The sequence below is a fragment of the Carya illinoinensis genome, chromosome 8 (assembly GCF_018687715.1).
Source record: "Carya illinoinensis cultivar Pawnee chromosome 8, C.illinoinensisPawnee_v1, whole genome shotgun sequence".
NCBI lineage: Eukaryota > Viridiplantae > Streptophyta > Magnoliopsida > Fagales > Juglandaceae > Carya > Carya illinoinensis.
Window position 1 is genome coordinate 18365290 of NC_056759.1, and position 18151 is coordinate 18383440.

Sequence of the window (18151 nt, forward strand, 5' to 3'; positions counted from 1 at the left end):
TTTTGCCATAATCATGAAGGTGCTCAGCAAAATCTTATTTGCTCAAGTCGATGGAATTTTTTCTCAGGTTTTTCTAGTGAGGTAGGAACCCTGTAACATTAATTAATCACATCTTCTATAGGTTGACGATACTCTATTGTTTTGTAGGGCATGCTTGAATCATCTTCACTGTGTACACGCCCTATTCTTATGCTTCAAAGCAGTTTCACGGTTAAAGGTTAATTTGGCTATGTCTGACTGGTTGCAGTGGATCAAGTTACTCATGTGGATAGTTTAACAAGCATTCTCGGGTGTAAGCTTTCATCTTCACCTATGAAGTGCCTAGGCTTTCCTTTAGGGTGCCACTCCTTTAGGGTGTCACGTTCAAGGCTAATATAATTTAAGATGGGGTTATAGAGAAAACTGAGCAAGAGCTGGCTTGTTGGAAAAGGATGTATCTATCCAAAGGTGAGGTAGGATTACTTTGATCAAGAGTACTCTTTATAATCCGCCTGCATATTTCACGTCCTTATTTCCGCTTCTACCATGTGTAGCTAATTGCTTAAAAAAGCTGCAAAGGGACTTCCTTTAAGGTGAGTTAGGAGAAGAGGTCAAATTTCAACTGATAAGCTGGATCCAAGTATGTTCACCAATCCATGAAGACGAGCAGGTTAGGAGTTCAGAACTTGCTTTTCTATAATCATGCACTCTAGGGGAGATGACTTTGGCGCTATTAGAATGCGAGAAAGGCCTTGTAGGGAACAATGTTAGATGCTAAGTACAGATGTTCACAGCTAGGTGGTGTTCTAATGAGGTCCAAGGGCCTTATGGGATGGGATTATGGAAGAATGACATGAGTGGAGGCGGTTCTCTAAACATTCTAGATTTGAAGTGGGATATCTTGCTAGATTCATATTCTGGCATGATTTGTGTCATGGTGGTAGGACTCTCAAGGGGGCTTGTGACCTTACGGAGATATAAAGTGAATTTCCTCAGTGGTGGTTAGTTTTATTACAGGGTCTCAAATCTAGGAGCTTGAGGCCTTCACCGCATTTCTTAATATGTTACCCTCCGATAGTTTGAGAATCAAAGGTGAAGAGCAGATGGTTTGGGTCCCTTCCAATAAAGGGATCTTCACTGCTGGTGCTTTATATAATGCTCTCATTCCTCATAGTAACAATCCCTTTCCTTGAAAGAGAAGATGATAGACTAAACTACCTTCAAGAGCTGTGTTTTTTGCTCAAGCAGGCCATGGATAAGCTTCAGAAAAAAACACATTGTTGTCATTGAGTGGTGCTCCATATGCAAGAGTGATGAATCTGCAAATCACCTTTTACCACATCGCAAGGTAGCTAGTGCCCCCTATGGAAGGATATTTTCAGCCAGGTTGGGTTGATTTGTATCATGCCTAGAAGCGGGCCCTTTTTTACTATTGGAGAGGATTAGGGTGGATCACCCACAGATTCACTAGAGTGGAAAGTGGCGTCTACATGCCTCATATAGTATATTTGGAGGGAAATGAATGATAGAAATTTTGAGACCGAGAACAAATGATGGAGCTCAAGACTTTTGTTTTCAACATTCTCCTCCTCCAAACATCTTCTATAGACTTCTGATCAAAAACATTGTATAGACTTTAATAGGATTAATTTTAATTTTTAATTTATTTTTTTTTATTTTTTATTTTTTTTTTTTGCATTTTTTCAAATTCAAGCTAAATGACTTTTGTTTTTCACATCTCATTATATTTAGATTGCGCCTTTGCACTTTTCAGTGGCATTCTTTTTACTTATCAAATGAGTTTTGTCTTTCTATAAATGATGAAATAAAATGGCATTTCCTAAAAAAGATTTTCGAAAAAAAGCCTAAACAGTACTGCATTTTTGGATAAAAGAATTTTTCAATAATTTTCACAAAAAGTAAGTTCTAAAACAAATTTTCTATTTCTCCAAAACAAATTTTCCATCCAATCATTTGCCTAAGTTTCCGTGAAAAAAAAAGCATAAGCCAAAAACAACTTTTCCAAAACTCTAAAAAGAAAAATCTAAAAAAGTATATTCAAACAACTTTTCAAATCTCCCTACCCACTTTCATAAACTCCACTACAAAACATATTTCAAAAAACTTTTATCAAGATTTTTCTGGCTACTTTTATGAAAAACAGCAAAAAACAAATCTCAAAACTTTTCACAAACATTCTCAAAATTTTTCTCACCCAAACATATCTAGTGTAATGCAGTCCCAAACAATAACACTTGTTAGAAAGCCTTCACCACATATGGCATTACCCAACTCAACTCGGCCTTACACAAACTTAACTACAAAGTTATGTCTACAGAAAAATGTACTGGAAAATCATTTCGAGTCATTAAATAGTTAAAAGCTTTCAGTTTCATATCTGATTGGCTTATTTTAAATCTTCAATAAATGCTTAACCATTATATTTATGATAAAGGGGTGAGATAATCTCCAACAAGTCCAGCAGGCAAACATATTGACATCAAAATAAACTGTAAAGCGGTGGAAATATTTGCTTTGATAATACCATCCTACATAACTTTTTTATTTTAATTTTACAGGGGAATACAATTCAGAAACTGGTATCTTGCAATCTCATGCCTTGGAGATTGTCCAATTGTTGAGAATTGCTGTAATTCAACATCTAACAAATACATAATTGAAGCACCATGAGTCTAATCCATCAAGAAGAAATAATTACCTCAGAGCGCAAGCTGTGAAAGTATCCATTTAGAGCAAATTTAGAGGCAGAGTACACAGCCTGACCTGGTGCAGGTGTTTTCCCCGCAGCACTGCTCATCTGCACAGTGCACATACAAGAATATATGCAAGAACGAACCAATAACAGAATAAAGAGAAAGGAAAAGGGTAAAAACAAGTAATTGATATTTGGCTCTCAATAGTCATGCAATCTGTGCCTATAAAGAAGCACAACTTGATAAAATGATCACAAATCATGCAACTAATTTATTTCTACAGAGGATCTTAACAATCCATAATGAATGCCAGTAAGTTGATAAATCAAACTAATTAAAGCCAATGTGCAGGCCTCACGGCAATAAATATATATACATAAATTCTAATAATGAAACTGTATCTTAGGACCCAAAATTTGATTTGATAGGACATTAAATCACACATACCACAACAAAATGACCCCTCCCCCGCTTTAGCATGAAAGGCAACAGGAGCCGTGTGAGCGATATTGTCCCCAGAACATTTACAGTGAATGTTGCCTGCTTGCACGAAAGGGTAATATGATAACTTTCAGAATACAAACAAAAATGGTCCACATAATTTTAGTAACCCTGGGTAAACTTCCTGATGATTAGAGTCAAGTTTTGATTCTATAGGCAATAAATGCCCAAGCAACTGATACAAACGGTGTAGTCCAAAGACCGGACATAACCATCAGTACTTCCCAATGACAACCTTGCCATACCTTAAGGCTTTCCTCAGTAGCATCCAATGCGGACGTTTTCTGCCACAACATCATATATAAAAATGCATCATGTATAGGCAGACATAATAAGTGGCATCTACAAAAGGTAAATATATTAGGAAAGTCTGCATGAAGTAAATATATGCAAGCTTTAATGATATTAGAGGTCCCCAGTTGTCATATTTTTCCATTGCAAGTACTGTATACTCAACTTACTGCTTAGAATTCAATATAAAAACATCAAATCTCCCAGAGCATTAACATATAATAAAACAGTTTAACTTCTTCAGTATGATAAAAGGTATATTCATGATTCACAAATCAAATTACTTCAGCACCCTTTCCTAATTAGTAAATCTAGATTTAAGAGGATAATTCAAGATATTGCAGGTTATCATCATGATAATTTTTTTTAAAAGTCATTGTCAAGATAATTCAAAACTCTAAATCTTTGCAGATTCCATCTAGCTTCAAAATGCAACTTTGTAGGAAAGCAATATCTCACATACAGGACGCTCAAAAGCTGCATTATGGATCATATAGTCAACGCCAGTGCCCGGAAAAAGGGAATCAGCTTTCTCTACAACCTCTTTGAGAGAATCTTCCCCAGATGTCAAATCAAATGGTAAAATCTTCACTTCATCTGGTGCATGTTTACCTGCAGGCATGCCAGCCATGTACTAAGAAAGAATATTGAGATGCTTACATCAAGATTTGGTGGAAAGGACATACCCATGAGCTGCTTCTTGACTTGCTCCAATTCAGCCTCATTTCGTGCAGAAAGAATAAGCTTGGCACCTAATCTTGCAAGTTGTTTAGCAAGAGTTTTCCCTTTGTATGTAAAATCAGAAGGGACGCATAAGGTAATATACTCATTATGTGAAAACAACAATCAGTCACAAAAAGACAATATGGTAGCTACAAAATAAACAAGCATGCCACAACCACGACCTCAACATGTCAACTGCATACAAAAGGAACAGAATATGAGTTGAATACAGTCTTCTTGATAATGTAGCGTTCTAATATTTCTCATTCAAGATTTTATCAAAAAAACATATTTTGACTTCTCAAAAAAAAAAAAAAAATAGAATACAAGACATATGCTGATTTCTCCAAGTATACTGCATCATTTACATTAAGAAAATAAAAACACAATGAAAAACAACTTAAAGAAAAACAAAATTTGTATATCATTTTTTATATCTTTTTTTTTTTTTTTTTGCCAGGTAAAAGATTTTATTAATATTAAAAGAAGCAAGGCATTGTCCTGGTACACAGGATGTATACAATAGAAAACTATAAGTTTTAAAATATTTGAACCTCAACAAGAAATGAGGAATAAAGACCACTCCACAAAAAAATAAAATCCAATGCATCTAATATGGGACCTTGTTTTCAGAAATATAGCTACTATTCACTAGGAGACTTTACAATAGCCTCCCTCTATAAAATGAAAAATTGTTCTACTTGGGTAACAAGAGTGGCCGGGCAGTGTCAGAAAAATCACTCTCAAGCCATCGATGTTATGAACACCAAAGCCATAACCACTATAGTTACCACATTTTAAAATGCGCTCTGTAGAGAAACTTTTCTACCAGAAGGAATTTTTCATCACAGATACCCTTTGTACGGTAGTGGATCAATGAAACAATATAAAAATTGACAGTTTCATATGGGTTCTTTTCTACCAAACAAAAAAAAAAATCCAAAAAAATCCATATAAATTGCGCATCAGATTCAACCACTTACTTGGAGTCCGATACCCCACAGTATGGCTATTGCAGTACATATATAGGTGCACCAATTCTCCTACCCAGATTAATAGATGAAAACAAACTCACCTTAAATCCCCATATCGCAGGCCCCTTGTATCTCACCTACTATGACCAGAGCTAAGCCCACACTTGCCATATCTCAACTAGTCTAACATACAAAGCTTTTAAAAGTTACAATATGTGAAAGACTTGTATGTGGGACAAAAGATGATAACCACTGAGTATAATTAACAATTTCTCCACCCCCCCCCCCCCCCAAACCCAAAAAAAAAAACCAAAAAAAAAACACCAAAAGCAAACATTCTTAGCATAACAATGAGAAAATAAACAAAATCCCGCAACTGGATGCTAAACATTGTGAAAATATAAATGGTTAGATAGATGTAAAATATCTGCATGCATCTATGCATGCATGCATGCATGCACTTATTATGCAGCTTTGAAGCTGATCTTGCTGTCAAAGTATATTTAAAATCAGCACTCATTCTCTCACACCACAATCCACTCCTGCACCTGCACTGTAAATTGGTCATCTACATTCAGATCAGGAGTAAACAACATTTACCATTAATCAATTTCTTTTTAATTTGCCGCAGTCAGTTCCAAAAATAAAGCAATTCATTTATCAATTTAAGAGACAACAACCACATCAGCTTCAAGTGAGATTTCTAGTGAACTCAATTGTATAGGATCTCAGATCCTAAGCCAGACTCAATATGCTGCATCCACAGGAAAATGAACCAGGTTCTCTCTTGATTGATAGAGATCAGCCATCAAATGGGGCAGGTTCTCAAAGTCCAAAAGTATAATTGACTAAATGATAATGTTCCCTTAGCCTTTGTACGGTTTATGTTAAATATTGACTGCTCAAATTCCAAGAAACCACTGTTAAACCACCAAATTTGACCCACCCAGAAGACCAAAAAGGCGATATTGTTGTTCTGTGAAGTTCATTACAGCTCCCTGTATATTTTCTCCTCTTTATGTCCCCACACTGATGTATGTATTTATCCCCATGCACATGCAAGCGCGCGCACACAAACCTAAGCACACCCACCTGCAAGCATGCCCACATGCACACTGCACGCATGCACGCACACCCACACAATTAAAACTTGATATGTGTGTGTGCACGCATATATATATACATATATGCATATATATTGTCTTGCTGAAAGTGATCGAAAGAGTCATATCATAACCTTTGTCTAGAAATCCCACATCAATTAAATTAATATTTGATAATGGTTTATGTACTAGTTGGGCTTCTGCATCTACTAAATTAAGTTTAGGTAATACTTCAGCTCAAAATCAGAGCCTGCTTTCTTCATTTGTGTACTCCATGTGATAGACCCATTTCTTTTTGTTTAGATTTTCCTGTGGCCTGGGTCTGTCTCAAAAGGATCTGTACATGAGAAGGGTGTTAAGGAATCCCAAACTGACATGGCTGGTAGTTGATACAGGTTTATGCACTACTTGGATATACCACTTACTAACTGAAGTTAGTCTACATTTTCAGGTTAGATGCAACTTGCTCAACACAACCACCTTTCTTCAAGCTCAAGAGCAGATAATATAAGCAGAAACCATCCCTGTTGCCCATGTTTTTTATTAATGCATCTCATATCTTAAATAAATGACTAGCCATTTAAAACCCTAATAAAACAATAATCTTAACAGGGATAGAAGCCCCACCAGCTGTAAATGTGGATATCGGTATTATTTCCTTCTCCAATGGTTAATAGTCTTCAGCTTTGCAATCAACTCCTCTCCCATAATGGTGAAGTAGTAGATAAGATACAAAAGCTAGAATTGCCACCTTTAATGCCTCCATGTATGGTAGTTTTGCAGTAAGAGGAGACAGAAGAATTTTCTAAAGATACCGTCAAGGTAAATGATTAATGGGACCAACGGTTGAGACACACATCTTTTTCATGTTGTCAACTAATCTCTTCCAGGCATAAAGATGGATGGCATGCCCATAATATCACTTTTAACTTAAATATGGGAAGAGGGGGATGTTTTATCAACTCACAGAGCAGTTCTATCCTCCATCAAATACAGGAAAACACTGCTCAGAGTTCAAAGTTGCAGAAACACAGAAAGGCCCAAAGTATTACCCTTCTTTCTACACAAAACTTGAGTTTGAATTTTAAGGAGGGTAAAATAAAGCATAATATGGGCCAGCAGGGCAACATTAATATATCCTCCCATCCTTGCCAGCAAAATCAGGAATTTACTAGCACATAAAGGTTTCAATCAGAAAAGAATACTGTTTCATTGTTAAAATATGAAACAAACGTAGAAAATGTGGCAATCCGATTATTACAACAATTATCGTCATGACCCCCGATATCCTGATTGTTGTCACCATGATTGTAGTGACAAAACAGTAATCGTTATAACAATGAAAAAAGCAGCTGATGAAAATTTGAAGGCATCTATGGATGTATATACATAACCCACACCAAAAATGCTTTTAGAGGCAGCAAGAAATGTAATGAGTTTGTACATAACTATAATCGGGAAGGTTACAAATTTGATGTACTAAAACCTTTATTGCTCTTTGAAGGAGCATAAATTCAAGAAAGATAAAATATATTGGACATTGATTCACAATATAAAACACTAATATCACATACCGATTCCGCGGCTAGCTCCAGTAATCCAGACAACCTGGAAGAACAATGTAATGGATTGACTAAATGTTTTACTTCAGAAATAGAAACAATAAAATAGCGCGAGAATTAAAAGATTTGATTATGCACTCAAAATTCATGTCGGTTACCTTGTCTTCAATTTCTTCGCGCTTCGCATGTCTTTTCGACATCAAAGTGAAATCCCCTGCCGTAAAACAATTTAAAAAAACGAAAACAAAAACACACGAATTAAACTACATAGGGAGCACAGGACACCAGTCTTCAACAACCAAATTAAATTTATAAATGTGCACACGAAAAAAAAAAAAAATTGCGATGAGATAGGGAGAAGGATTTTGAGCAGTTACCATCCGACGTGACGAGTTTATATAACAGGAAGAGAGAGAGAAAGAGAGAAACGAAGAAGAAGGAAAGCAACATGCCCATGCTTCAGAGGCTCAGTCGAAGACTTGGAAAGAGTACGAATGTTGCGTGGCTAAAGCTCAAGTACCCGGGACCGGCTCTCCTCCCGTGTAATTTCCACCATTTTGCACCGATTTTAAATAGACGACGGACGTATAGCAAATTAACGCCTCGTATATATATATATATACAGTTTATATATATATATATATATATATATGAGCAATGCTACATACAGTCGTAGAATTGCAAATGCCGCGTAATCGCTTTGAAAAAGAGTGGGATCCACGATTAAAAAGTTAGTTTTTGTTCATGTGGATCCCATATTAATTCATTTTTTTCAAAACGAGACACACACGGGGCAAGGCACGCTTATAGAAATGATATTTGCAGTCGTGGTTGTGCAAGCGGCGTGCAGTCGTTTTGAAAAAAATGAATTAATATGGGACCCTCTACCCCTCATGGGCGTGTACACTGCGACTCGCATGGGCGTGAAGCGTCAGGCTGTGCGCGTAAGCAAGCTCTCACTAGCCCCTCTACCCCACATGCTGGGCGACCCGTGTGTGCCACCGCGCGGGCCAAGGCCCGCATGCATGCTAGGCGCCCCGTGTGTGTCGCCCCACGAGCCAAGGCGTGCTTATAGAAATGATATTTGCAGTCGTGGTTGTGCAAGCGGCGTGCAGTCGTTTTGAAAAAAATGAATTAATATGGAACCCACATGAAAAAAAAACTAACGTTTTAATCGTGGACCCCACTCTTTTTCAAAGCGATTGTGCGGCGTTTGCAATTCCACGACTGTATGTAGCATTGCTCTATATATATACAGTTCTTCTACACAAAGTCGGGTAATGTAGTCGGCGTGCAGTCGGTCATGCCACATCAGATGACTTAAAAAAATAAATAAAATAAAAGAAAGAAGATGAAGAAATGCGGGAAGATGAAATACGGCTTTGGCTTCTTCTCCTAGCTTCAGGAAATGGCGATTGTGGTCTGAGCTAGTTGGATCTGTGTGGTCTGAGCTTTGGTTTGCTCACCATTGGTTGTTGATCGTCTTCTTCATGCAGCTGGGAAACATTGTAGCATGAAGTGGAAAAACTTGATCTTTACATCGTCGTCTTCAGCATCGTCGGCTGTATGAAAAACTGGTAAGAGCTACAACCGGGTCTGGGTCTTCTTCTTCTTCTTCTTCATAGAAATGTTCTTCGTTGGGTCTCTAGCATGTGGGTTTATCTATTATATTAATGGAGAAGTGATTTGTACGCCTATGATTTTTGCTAAAAACTCTTACCTTTTTTTTTTTTTGGTTAATTTCTTAGAATCTTTGCATGATAGTCTCAATTTGCCAAGTTGGCAGTCCGACAGAGGTGCCTACAAACTCTTCCTTGCTTTTGTCACGTACCGGTTGCCTCCTTCCTTAATAATGTGACTGAAGCTCTGTTTGAACCTCTATTCATCCCACTGAAACAGAGCCTATGAGCTTTGGACAGATGAGAATAAAGTAACCTTCTCTAGAGATAAATGTTCTGCAATACATGTTGTGGTTACGAAGGAAAATTAAATTTTCTAGTCTCCTAGGTCCAAATCCAACTGAGCCAGGTCCATTATTTCATTCCCTCAAAATGCTATCTGCAAGCGCCTTGGGGAGACAGCGTGCAGTCGGTGCCTGGCATTAATGAAACGAATTGTTTCATTCAAAATTTTCCAAATTAATGAAACAAATCTTTTCATTTTGGGCAGCCAGTTGACATCCCCCTTTTTCCCCCTTTCTTTTTGGTTTTCCCATTCAATCCCTTGCTCCCCTCCCACCCTCTTCGGTTTCCCCCTTCTCCCCTCTTCGATTTCCCCCTTTCTTCTTACTGAGCCTTCGATTCTCCCATCTCCAGACCATGGAAACCCTCGATTCTACCCATTCTCTTTGTATTTTCCCTTCGATTTATAAGGGATCTTTCTCCCATTCGAGCACTGTGAAGTTTCTATCGATCGATTTCGCCATCTCTAGAGCACTAACCATTCAGTTTCCATCTCCCATGTCCAAAAACCCTAACATTGACTCCTCTTCAGGCCGAAAACCATAACCCTAACCCTAAGAGTTTCTATTTCTATTCGGTGCGAAAACCCTAAGCAGTGTTTCTCTCCGATGCGAAAACGGTAACCCTAGAGTTCTGTTTCTCTTCAGTGCGAAAACCCTAACTCAATTAGGTGCATTTCTCTTCAATGCGAAAAACCTAACCCTAAGAGTTCTGTTTCTCTTTAGTGCAAAAACCCTAACTCAATCAGGTGTGTTTCTCTTCGATGCGAAAACCCTAACCCAATCCCCGTGTTTCTCTTCGGTGCGAAAACCCTAACTCCATCAGGTGTGTTTCTCTTCGGTGCGAAAATCCTAACCCTAAGAGTTCTGTTTCTATTTAGTGTGAAAACCCTAACCCTAACCTAGCCACTTTCTATTGATCCCGAAACCCTAACCCTAACCTAGCCACTTTCCATTGATCCCGAAACCCTAACCCTAACCTAGCCACTTTCTATTTATCCCGAAACCCTAACCCTAACCCTAACCATTTAACTTACCCTAACCCTAAACATTTACCTTTCTCTTCGAAACATTGTCTCATTCTCATGAATGGGAATGAGTTAAAGCTTAGTAAGCTCTCTGAACCTAACTTTAAAAACTAATCATTTATAATGTAGTAGTTCTCTGATATTTTACTTGCTGGTGCTTCATTGTTTCATTTGTAGGTTTGAGTGGGCAGGATCGTTGAAGGAAATCAATTCTATTTTTTGGGTTGGATTGCTACATTATTGAGTTATAATTTAATGAATCATTTAATTTTACCATCGACTCAATCCTTTGTCATATTAGCTATTGTTTGTCAACTCTGTTTATACTCCCATGGCAAATAACTTATGTTTTTAGGTTGGATTTGCTACATTATTAAGTTATAATTTAGCATGTCAATTCTGTTTTTTGGGTTTGATTTATACATTATTTAGTTATACTTTCATGAATCATTCAATTTTCCCAATTAATCAAATATGTTCATATTACCTATTATTAGTTAACTCTGTTTATACTCCCATGGCAAATAACCCTTGCTTTTTAGGTTGGATTTGCTACATTATTAAGTTATAATTTAGCATGTCAATTATGTAGTTTGGGTTGGATTTCTACATTATTGAGTTATAATTTCATGAATTATTCAATTTTCCTAGTGAATCAAATCTGTTCATGTTAGCTACTGTTTGTTAACTCTGTTTATACTCCCATGGCAAATAACTTATGCTTTTTAGGTTGGATTTGTTACATTAGTAAGTTATAATTTAGCATGTCAATTCTGTTTTTTGGGTTGGATTTCTACATTATTGAGTTATAATTTAATGAATCATTTAATTTTACCATCGAATCAATCATTTGTCATGTTAGCTATTGTTTGTCAACTCTATTTATACTCCCATGGCAAATAACTTATGTTTTTTAGGTTGGATTTGCTACATTATTAAGTTATAATTTAGCATGTCAATTCTGTTTTTTGGGTTGGATTGCTACATTATTGAGTTATAATTTAATGAATCATTTAATTTTACCATCGAATCAATCCTTTGTCATGTTAGCTATTGTTTGTCAACTCTGTTTATACTCCCATGGCAAATAACTTATGTTTTTTAGGTTGGATTTGCTACATTATTAAGTTATAATTTAGCATGTCAATTCTGTTTTTTGGGTTGGATTTCTACATTATTGAGTTATACTTTCATGAATCATTCAATTTTCCCAATTAATCAAATATGTTCATGTTACCTATTGTTAGTTAACTCTGTTTATACTCTCATGGCAAATAACCCTTGCTTTTTAGGTTGGATTTGCTACATTATTAAGTTATAATTTAGCATGTCAATTCTGTAGTTTGGGTTGGATTTCTATATTATTGAGTTATAATTTCATGAATCATTCAATTTTCCTAGTGAATCAAATATGTCATGTTAGCTACTGTTAGTTAACTCTGTTTATACTCCCATGGCAAATAACTTATGCTTTTTAGGTTGGATTTGCTACATTAGTAAGTTATAATTTAGCATGTCAATTCTGTTTTTTGGGTTGGATTTCTACATTATTGAGTTATAATTTAATGAATCATGTAATTTTCACAATGAATCAATCCTTTGTCATGTTAACTATTGTTTGTCAACTCTGTTTATACTCCCATGGCAAATAACCCTTGCTTTTTAGGTTGGATTTGCTACATTATTAAGTTATAATTTAGCATGTCAATTCTGTTTTTTAGGTTGGATTTCTACATTATTAAGTTATAATTTCATAAATCATTCAATTTTCCTGCAGAATCAAATCTGTTCATGTTAGCTATTGTTAGCTAACTCTGTTTATACTCCCATGGCAAATAACTTATGCTTTTTAGGTTGGATTTACTACATTATTAAGTTATAATGAAAGCAAATCAATTCTGTTGATGTTAGCTATTATAAAATGTTTTTTTTACAGCTGTTTAGATTATCGTAGTGTCAATCTGGTTTTGGTTAGAATGTCGTCATCATCATCAATGTGTTCTGCATCTGTTGTAAATCCTACTTTGAGTACACTTGTGTGCTTCTTTGATGTTGAAGCCATAGTGAGATACTCAAATACTTTCAAAAATCCTAGCCGAGCCTTCCTAGGATGTTGAAAGTACAACACTGAGGTAACTATTGCTGCATCTCAAGGCATTTGCACAATGTGTTTATAGTCCTACATTTTCTTGTTCATGTTATCTAGTCTTTTCCTTTATCATGATTAGGGATTGCCATACTGCAAGTACTTCAAATGGGCAGATAGTCAAGACATACATCAAGACCTTCTAAAAAGGAAGAATGATTTGCTAAGGAAAGAGGCATACCTGGATAAGATACTCAACGATATTCAAAAAAGAGAAATTCAGCTCCGAAAGATGGCGGATGAGATAAAGAAGAGAGAGATAGAGCTATCCAATATAAATGAGGAGATTGTAAAGAATATATCGTTCCTTCTTCAGCAACAAGCTGAAATAAGGTGCTCCCGCACACTATCTTCGCTATTTTGGTCTTTTGTCATTGTTCTCCTTTGTTACTTGCTAGTAAGTAAGTGAATCTGGGATTGTAATACTGACTGTTAGCTGATAGTGTTAATTGTATATTTGTAACTTAATACTCTTTAAGTTGGTCAGAACTGTTGACGAGTGATGGTGAAAATATATGTTTTGTCATTTTGGTCAATTAGGTTGGAGTTGATGTAATTGTGTCATATGTAGAAGCACTTAAGCAAATCTGTACATGTATTTGCTTTTTTGAACCCACTGCACTTGTACAAGTATATGCCCAAATTGTAATTACAGTTCCATCACTTAATGAAATTTGTGTATTTGTTTGTTTACAATTGGAAATTGTTAATTGCACAGGTGGTTGGATTGAGTGCTTTTATTGACCTATAATCATTTGGAAAGATCACAATGATTCTCGGTCTGGGCAGGGCTTAACTACCAATCTGCTATACCTGAAATCTTACACAAAGAATTAACAATCAAGTACTAGTTACTGAACTTTATTTTTGCAAACACTTGCAAATGATTCTCACCACAGTTTCTCCATAGTAAGTTGCTGGAATATTACACGCACAACTCAAGTTTGCTCCACACCATTTGAAACTTAACTTAACACCAGAAAATTGGAAGAAAACAAAAAGAATAATGAAACGAAGACCACCATGCATTCTTCCCACATGTACTATAATTACAACAACGAAGACATGCATAAAAGTCTTCTTACAACAACCAAGACTTGCATAAAACTTACTACGACACCAGAATTTTAACTTCTTACAAAAAGAATTAAAGAATCTATCACCACCATACTTTCTTCCCACTTGTACAAACTTTGCATCAATATGGGCTTGCATAAAAGTCTTCTTACAAAAATACCAAGACCTTCACCAACACTTGCGCAAGCCTTCTTCCCACATTAATGGGAGGTTCAACAACTGCAACTCTAAACATTCTTCTTGCATCAAGAATTACAAAATATGTTCACTTGCAACCCTTCTTCCCACATTACACCAAATCAAAAGAGTTAGCCAAGCATCAAAATATGGTCATGTTACAAAAACAGCAACTCCAATATTCACCCACCAATCTTTCTTCCAAGAAGATTTACAAAAACCGGGTGTTACCCAAAATATATTCTTCCACATAATATAACAAACTGGTCAGCACAACCTAATATGGCCAATACTCCTGCATCACAATAATCCAGCATCACAATAATCCAGTTCAATATGAGCCTGAATTCATATCTAATAGACTATTTTCTACACATACCAAGAAGAAAATCTGAACAAAGTTATAACAAATCCAAAAAGAAACTTTGCTCCACATACCTCTTTAAGTTTAACCATATATCATTGCATGGCTTGTGATCCATCCACAGGTTGTGATCCATTCACTCCAAGTGATATTTGTAAAGAATAAACAGGTTATATTAATATGACACATTATTGAGTATTAAAATAATCCAAGTTTAGGAATATTACACTTTCTTGACTCCCAACCATTATTTGCAAGTTCAGGTTGATTTCATAAGTTGAGCTGACTGGCACAGTTATAAGACTTTAATATTACGGAGATTAATTTTTCAAAAATATAATTAGTTACTAAGATGGCTAGAAATTTTATACCTGGACATTTTCAACTTCATTAATAGCTATCTCTGATAGCCCAAATAAATTTCTACACGTGTTTTGGGTTGGCAGTGGGCTTCCATCTCGCTAATAAGCATATAACAAAAATGGTCGCAGGATGTCATCACAATATTTGCATAAGAATCAACCCAAATAACATGTATTTACCCAATATAACTCAATCACTTGCAAATAACATATCCAAACATACCTCTTTACATTTTCCCTTTACAGTTGCTTTATTAGTCCTTTGTTTAAATTTGCGCATGTCTTGCTCCATCTTGGACGCTCTTCTCAGAGATGGGGGTCTGCCTTTTTTGCGCACAACTCGTGGACTGAGTACTTTTTTTTCACTTGCTACGTCAGTTTTGTTCTTTGATGTACCACCAACATTAAAAGCCGGTTTGGGAATTGAAGGGGGTTCTTGGGTGTCACCATATAACTCAATCATTGAATACAACTTTGCTGTTGCATTTTCAGTATGTTCTTTTGAACCCGCTGCACGTGTAATGATCCGGTAACAGATATTCAATAGGCTTGAATATCTATTACTATCTTCCCGCTGAGACCCTGTGTCATATGTACTGCTGATTAACGTGTATCTTCGTTTGATGTCCTTTCTCCATCGATCTAAAATGTATCTATCTTGCAAAGTTTTTATCTCATTACATTTGAATGTGCCCAAGATATGCCTACACAGTATCCCCCTCATCTAGAATAACCCACAAGAACACTTAACATCGCAGTCTTCCTCATTAAAGTCCACGTAATATGTAACATGTTTAGTGAACTCCTCAACTAGAACTTCATCTTCTACCAGATAGGTCTTCTTCACACCATCTCGTCTAAGTAGAGATGGGTCCATATCGACTAGACCCATAACTTGCTCCTGCACTTCTCTAAATTTTGCGTTCGTGTACAACTGTTGGAATCTCTTTTCGATTGGAGATCTAGATATGCATGGAATTGTAACGCTAAAAGATTGGAACTCCGAGCTGATTTCATTCTCGATTTTCTTTCTCAAGGCATTGTCAAATTGGTTGACAAACTCTTTCAAGTTTGTCTTCGCATGAACATATCCGTAAAAAAATACATTCATGCTCTCGCTCCATTGTGTTGTACTCATGCCAACCCAAAAATAGTCCTTTAGAAATACCGGTACCCAATGCGTGCGCTCAGCGTACAAACTTTACAACCAGACATTCTCTTCCAAGTTGTACGCGCCAATTAACTATTCCCAAGATTTCTCAAACTCTTCAATGGTTTGACTGTCATACACACATTTCATCAGCTGAGTTTTCAAGCCACTTTTGTAGACACGATGGGAACCAAGCTTTTCGGAGACTTTTTTCAGAATATGCCACAGGCAAAATCTATGTCTGCCTTTTGGAAATACAATAGAAATTGCATTTTTCATTGCTCTATCCTGGTCAGTAATAATAGCTGGCGAGGCTATGCCATCCATACACTCTAGCCAGGTCTGAAATAACCATGTAAAAGTCTCTGTGTCCTCACTAGAAATTAACCCTGCTCTGAAGAGAATCGATTGCCCATAATGGTTTACACCAACAAAGGGTGCAAAGGGCATTCCATATATGTTTGTTAGGTACGTGGTGTCAAATGTTACCATATCACCAAAATCTTGATAAGTTACCCTACTGTGTGGATCTACCCAAAATACATTCTTCAACCTCCCATCATCATCTAAATCCATCAAGGCAAAGAATCTAGGATTCTTGTATTGCATCCTGGAAAAATAGTCTTGAAGTGCTCCAGCATCACCTACTCCAATTCGTAAATGTCTTGCCTTGCCGATGTAGTTACGACAATCTTTTTCCAAAAATGGGAGGTTCTGAAATCCTCCCGCACCAACAACAAGAGATCTGAAGCTCTTGTTCATTCGAATGCCAGCCAGGTTGTTAGTATCTAGTATTCTTTTTATGGCCTCACTAACTTCGCGATTACATCGGAAGAACTGGGATTTCTGTGGACTCAACCCATGATTGTGGGTATTATGGATTGTGGTCAACCGCATCTTTCCCTGGACTTTTAAGGCATTAATCACAGCCTTACAGTCAGTTTTTCGTGTCGGGCATGGTTTGGCAACATTCATTGTCCTATTCCGAGCTTTTCCCCCACGAGTACAACCAATGGTGATATATCTGACATTTCCTCATCATCTCTCTCACTCCGTTGTGTCATGGATCCAAAACCGCATTTCTTAGCATATAGCCTATAATATTCATTAATTCCTCAAAAGAATCAAACTCCATCCCCGATTTTGGCTCCATAATCATATCACCACCCTCCATTTGCCCTAACGGAGGCGAGCCACCATCCATTTGGTCTAATGGAGGTGAACCAATAGTGCCATACTCGGTTTCATGTAGGTTTGGCCTCTCCTCTTCACCCTGTTCATGCACTCTAGAGGAGGAACTAGGTGCTTCAGTTTCTTCACGCCTAGGTGTATCCTCTTTACCAATCGGCACCTCTATTCCAGAGCTTGTAGCCATGAGAGGAGTCGGATGTCCCATCCCATATTGAAATGGGTAACCAGCATTCTACAAAAAATTAAAGCAATTAAACTTCCAATAAATTCATAAAATAAATAAATAAACAAAGTAATGGGGTATTACCATCTGAATGTAGCTTGTATATTGGTATGCATCTGGATATGACATAAAAGCAGATGACCACGCAGGCCGTGGTAGATAGTAAGTATATTTCGTCATGTTTGGAGCAGTTGTTGGGATGTCCTAACATAAAAATAACAATGATAATTAGCAAGGTCGAGGTTGATGAATGCATACAAATATTAAAAATCATAGCAAATCATACAGCAGCTGGGGGATTTGAGCTAGATGGCATTGGGAGCTGTGGGTTTTCTTCCCCTTTTCCCATGCTGAAATCTGTATACCAGAAAATTGTACAACCACCTTTATAATGGAATAAAGGTGTTCGTAGAAATCAAGACGTTTGTTAAATAGCAACTTCTGTTAAAATTTATGCTACAATTAAAACATGTAATTGCACATCAATATATTAGTGAGCTTGTGCAACTTTTAACCCAATAAGTTGCTAAGCAAGAAAAGAAAAAGAACATGGAAAATTAGCCCACTAGGATCTAGATATTTTCTTGTTTGGCCAGTGAGAATGGTTCCGGGTGCGTATTTTCTAG

At 36.7% G+C, this 18151-nt stretch overlaps 3 protein-coding genes across 4 annotated transcripts in view; all 3 read right to left on the minus strand.

Moving 5' to 3' along the window:
* Positions 1-8433, minus strand: part of LOC122318796 (dehydrogenase/reductase SDR family member 7) — a 31583-nt gene extending 23150 nt beyond the window's left edge. The window contains exons 1-8 of one of the 2 annotated variants that reach the window (XM_043136429.1): positions 8225-8433; positions 8006-8061; positions 7860-7893; positions 4172-4270; positions 3949-4097; positions 3440-3478; positions 3141-3233; positions 2699-2797 (exon numbers count right to left, since the gene is read on the minus strand). In XM_043136429.1, the coding sequence (XP_042992363.1) occupies positions 2699-2797; positions 3141-3233; positions 3440-3478; positions 3949-4097; positions 4172-4270; positions 7860-7893; positions 8006-8061; positions 8225-8303 (648 nt within the window). In that variant the 5' untranslated portion in view covers positions 8304-8433. The remainder of the gene's footprint in view (positions 1-2698; positions 2798-3140; positions 3234-3439; positions 3479-3948; positions 4098-4171; positions 4271-7859; positions 7894-8005; positions 8062-8224) is intronic. The other variant, XM_043136428.1, reaches the window with a different exon arrangement.
* A 6079-nt stretch (positions 8434-14512) lies between these two features.
* On the minus strand, positions 14513-16072 carry LOC122274484 (protein FAR1-RELATED SEQUENCE 12-like). The gene is made up of 4 exons (XM_043083522.1): positions 15700-16072; positions 15185-15471; positions 14971-15060; positions 14513-14530 (listed from the first exon to the last, which is right to left on the minus strand). Exons 1-4 carry the CDS (start codon positions 16070-16072, stop codon positions 14513-14515), a joined length of 768 nt encoding a protein of 255 aa, XP_042939456.1.
* Positions 16073-16204: 132 nt separating this feature from the next.
* Positions 16205-17086, minus strand: LOC122274485 (protein FAR1-RELATED SEQUENCE 5-like). The gene has a single exon (XM_043083523.1). It carries the CDS (start codon positions 17084-17086, stop codon positions 16205-16207), a length of 882 nt encoding a protein of 293 aa, XP_042939457.1.
* Between the last annotated feature and the right edge of the window lie 1065 nt (positions 17087-18151).

What these genes read in the sequence shown, in the direction of transcription:
- LOC122274485 (XM_043083523.1), bottom strand. Translation starts at nt 17,086, where the DNA reads ATGAATGTTGCCAAACCATGCCCGACACGAAAAACTGACTGTAAGGCT.
- LOC122274484 (XM_043083522.1), bottom strand. Translation starts at nt 16,072, where the DNA reads ATGAATGTATTTTTTTACGGATATGTTCATGCGAAGACAAACTTGAAA. An exon ending in CTGCGATGTTAAGTGTTCTT is followed by an intron (nt 15,472 to 15,699) that starts GTGGGTTATTCT and finishes TTACACGTGCAG; the next exon opens with CGGGTTCAAAAGAACATACT. An exon ending in TAAAGGGAAAATGTAAAGAG is followed by an intron (nt 15,061 to 15,184) that starts GTATGTTTGGAT and finishes TATGCTTATTAG; the next exon opens with CGAGATGGAAGCCCACTGCC.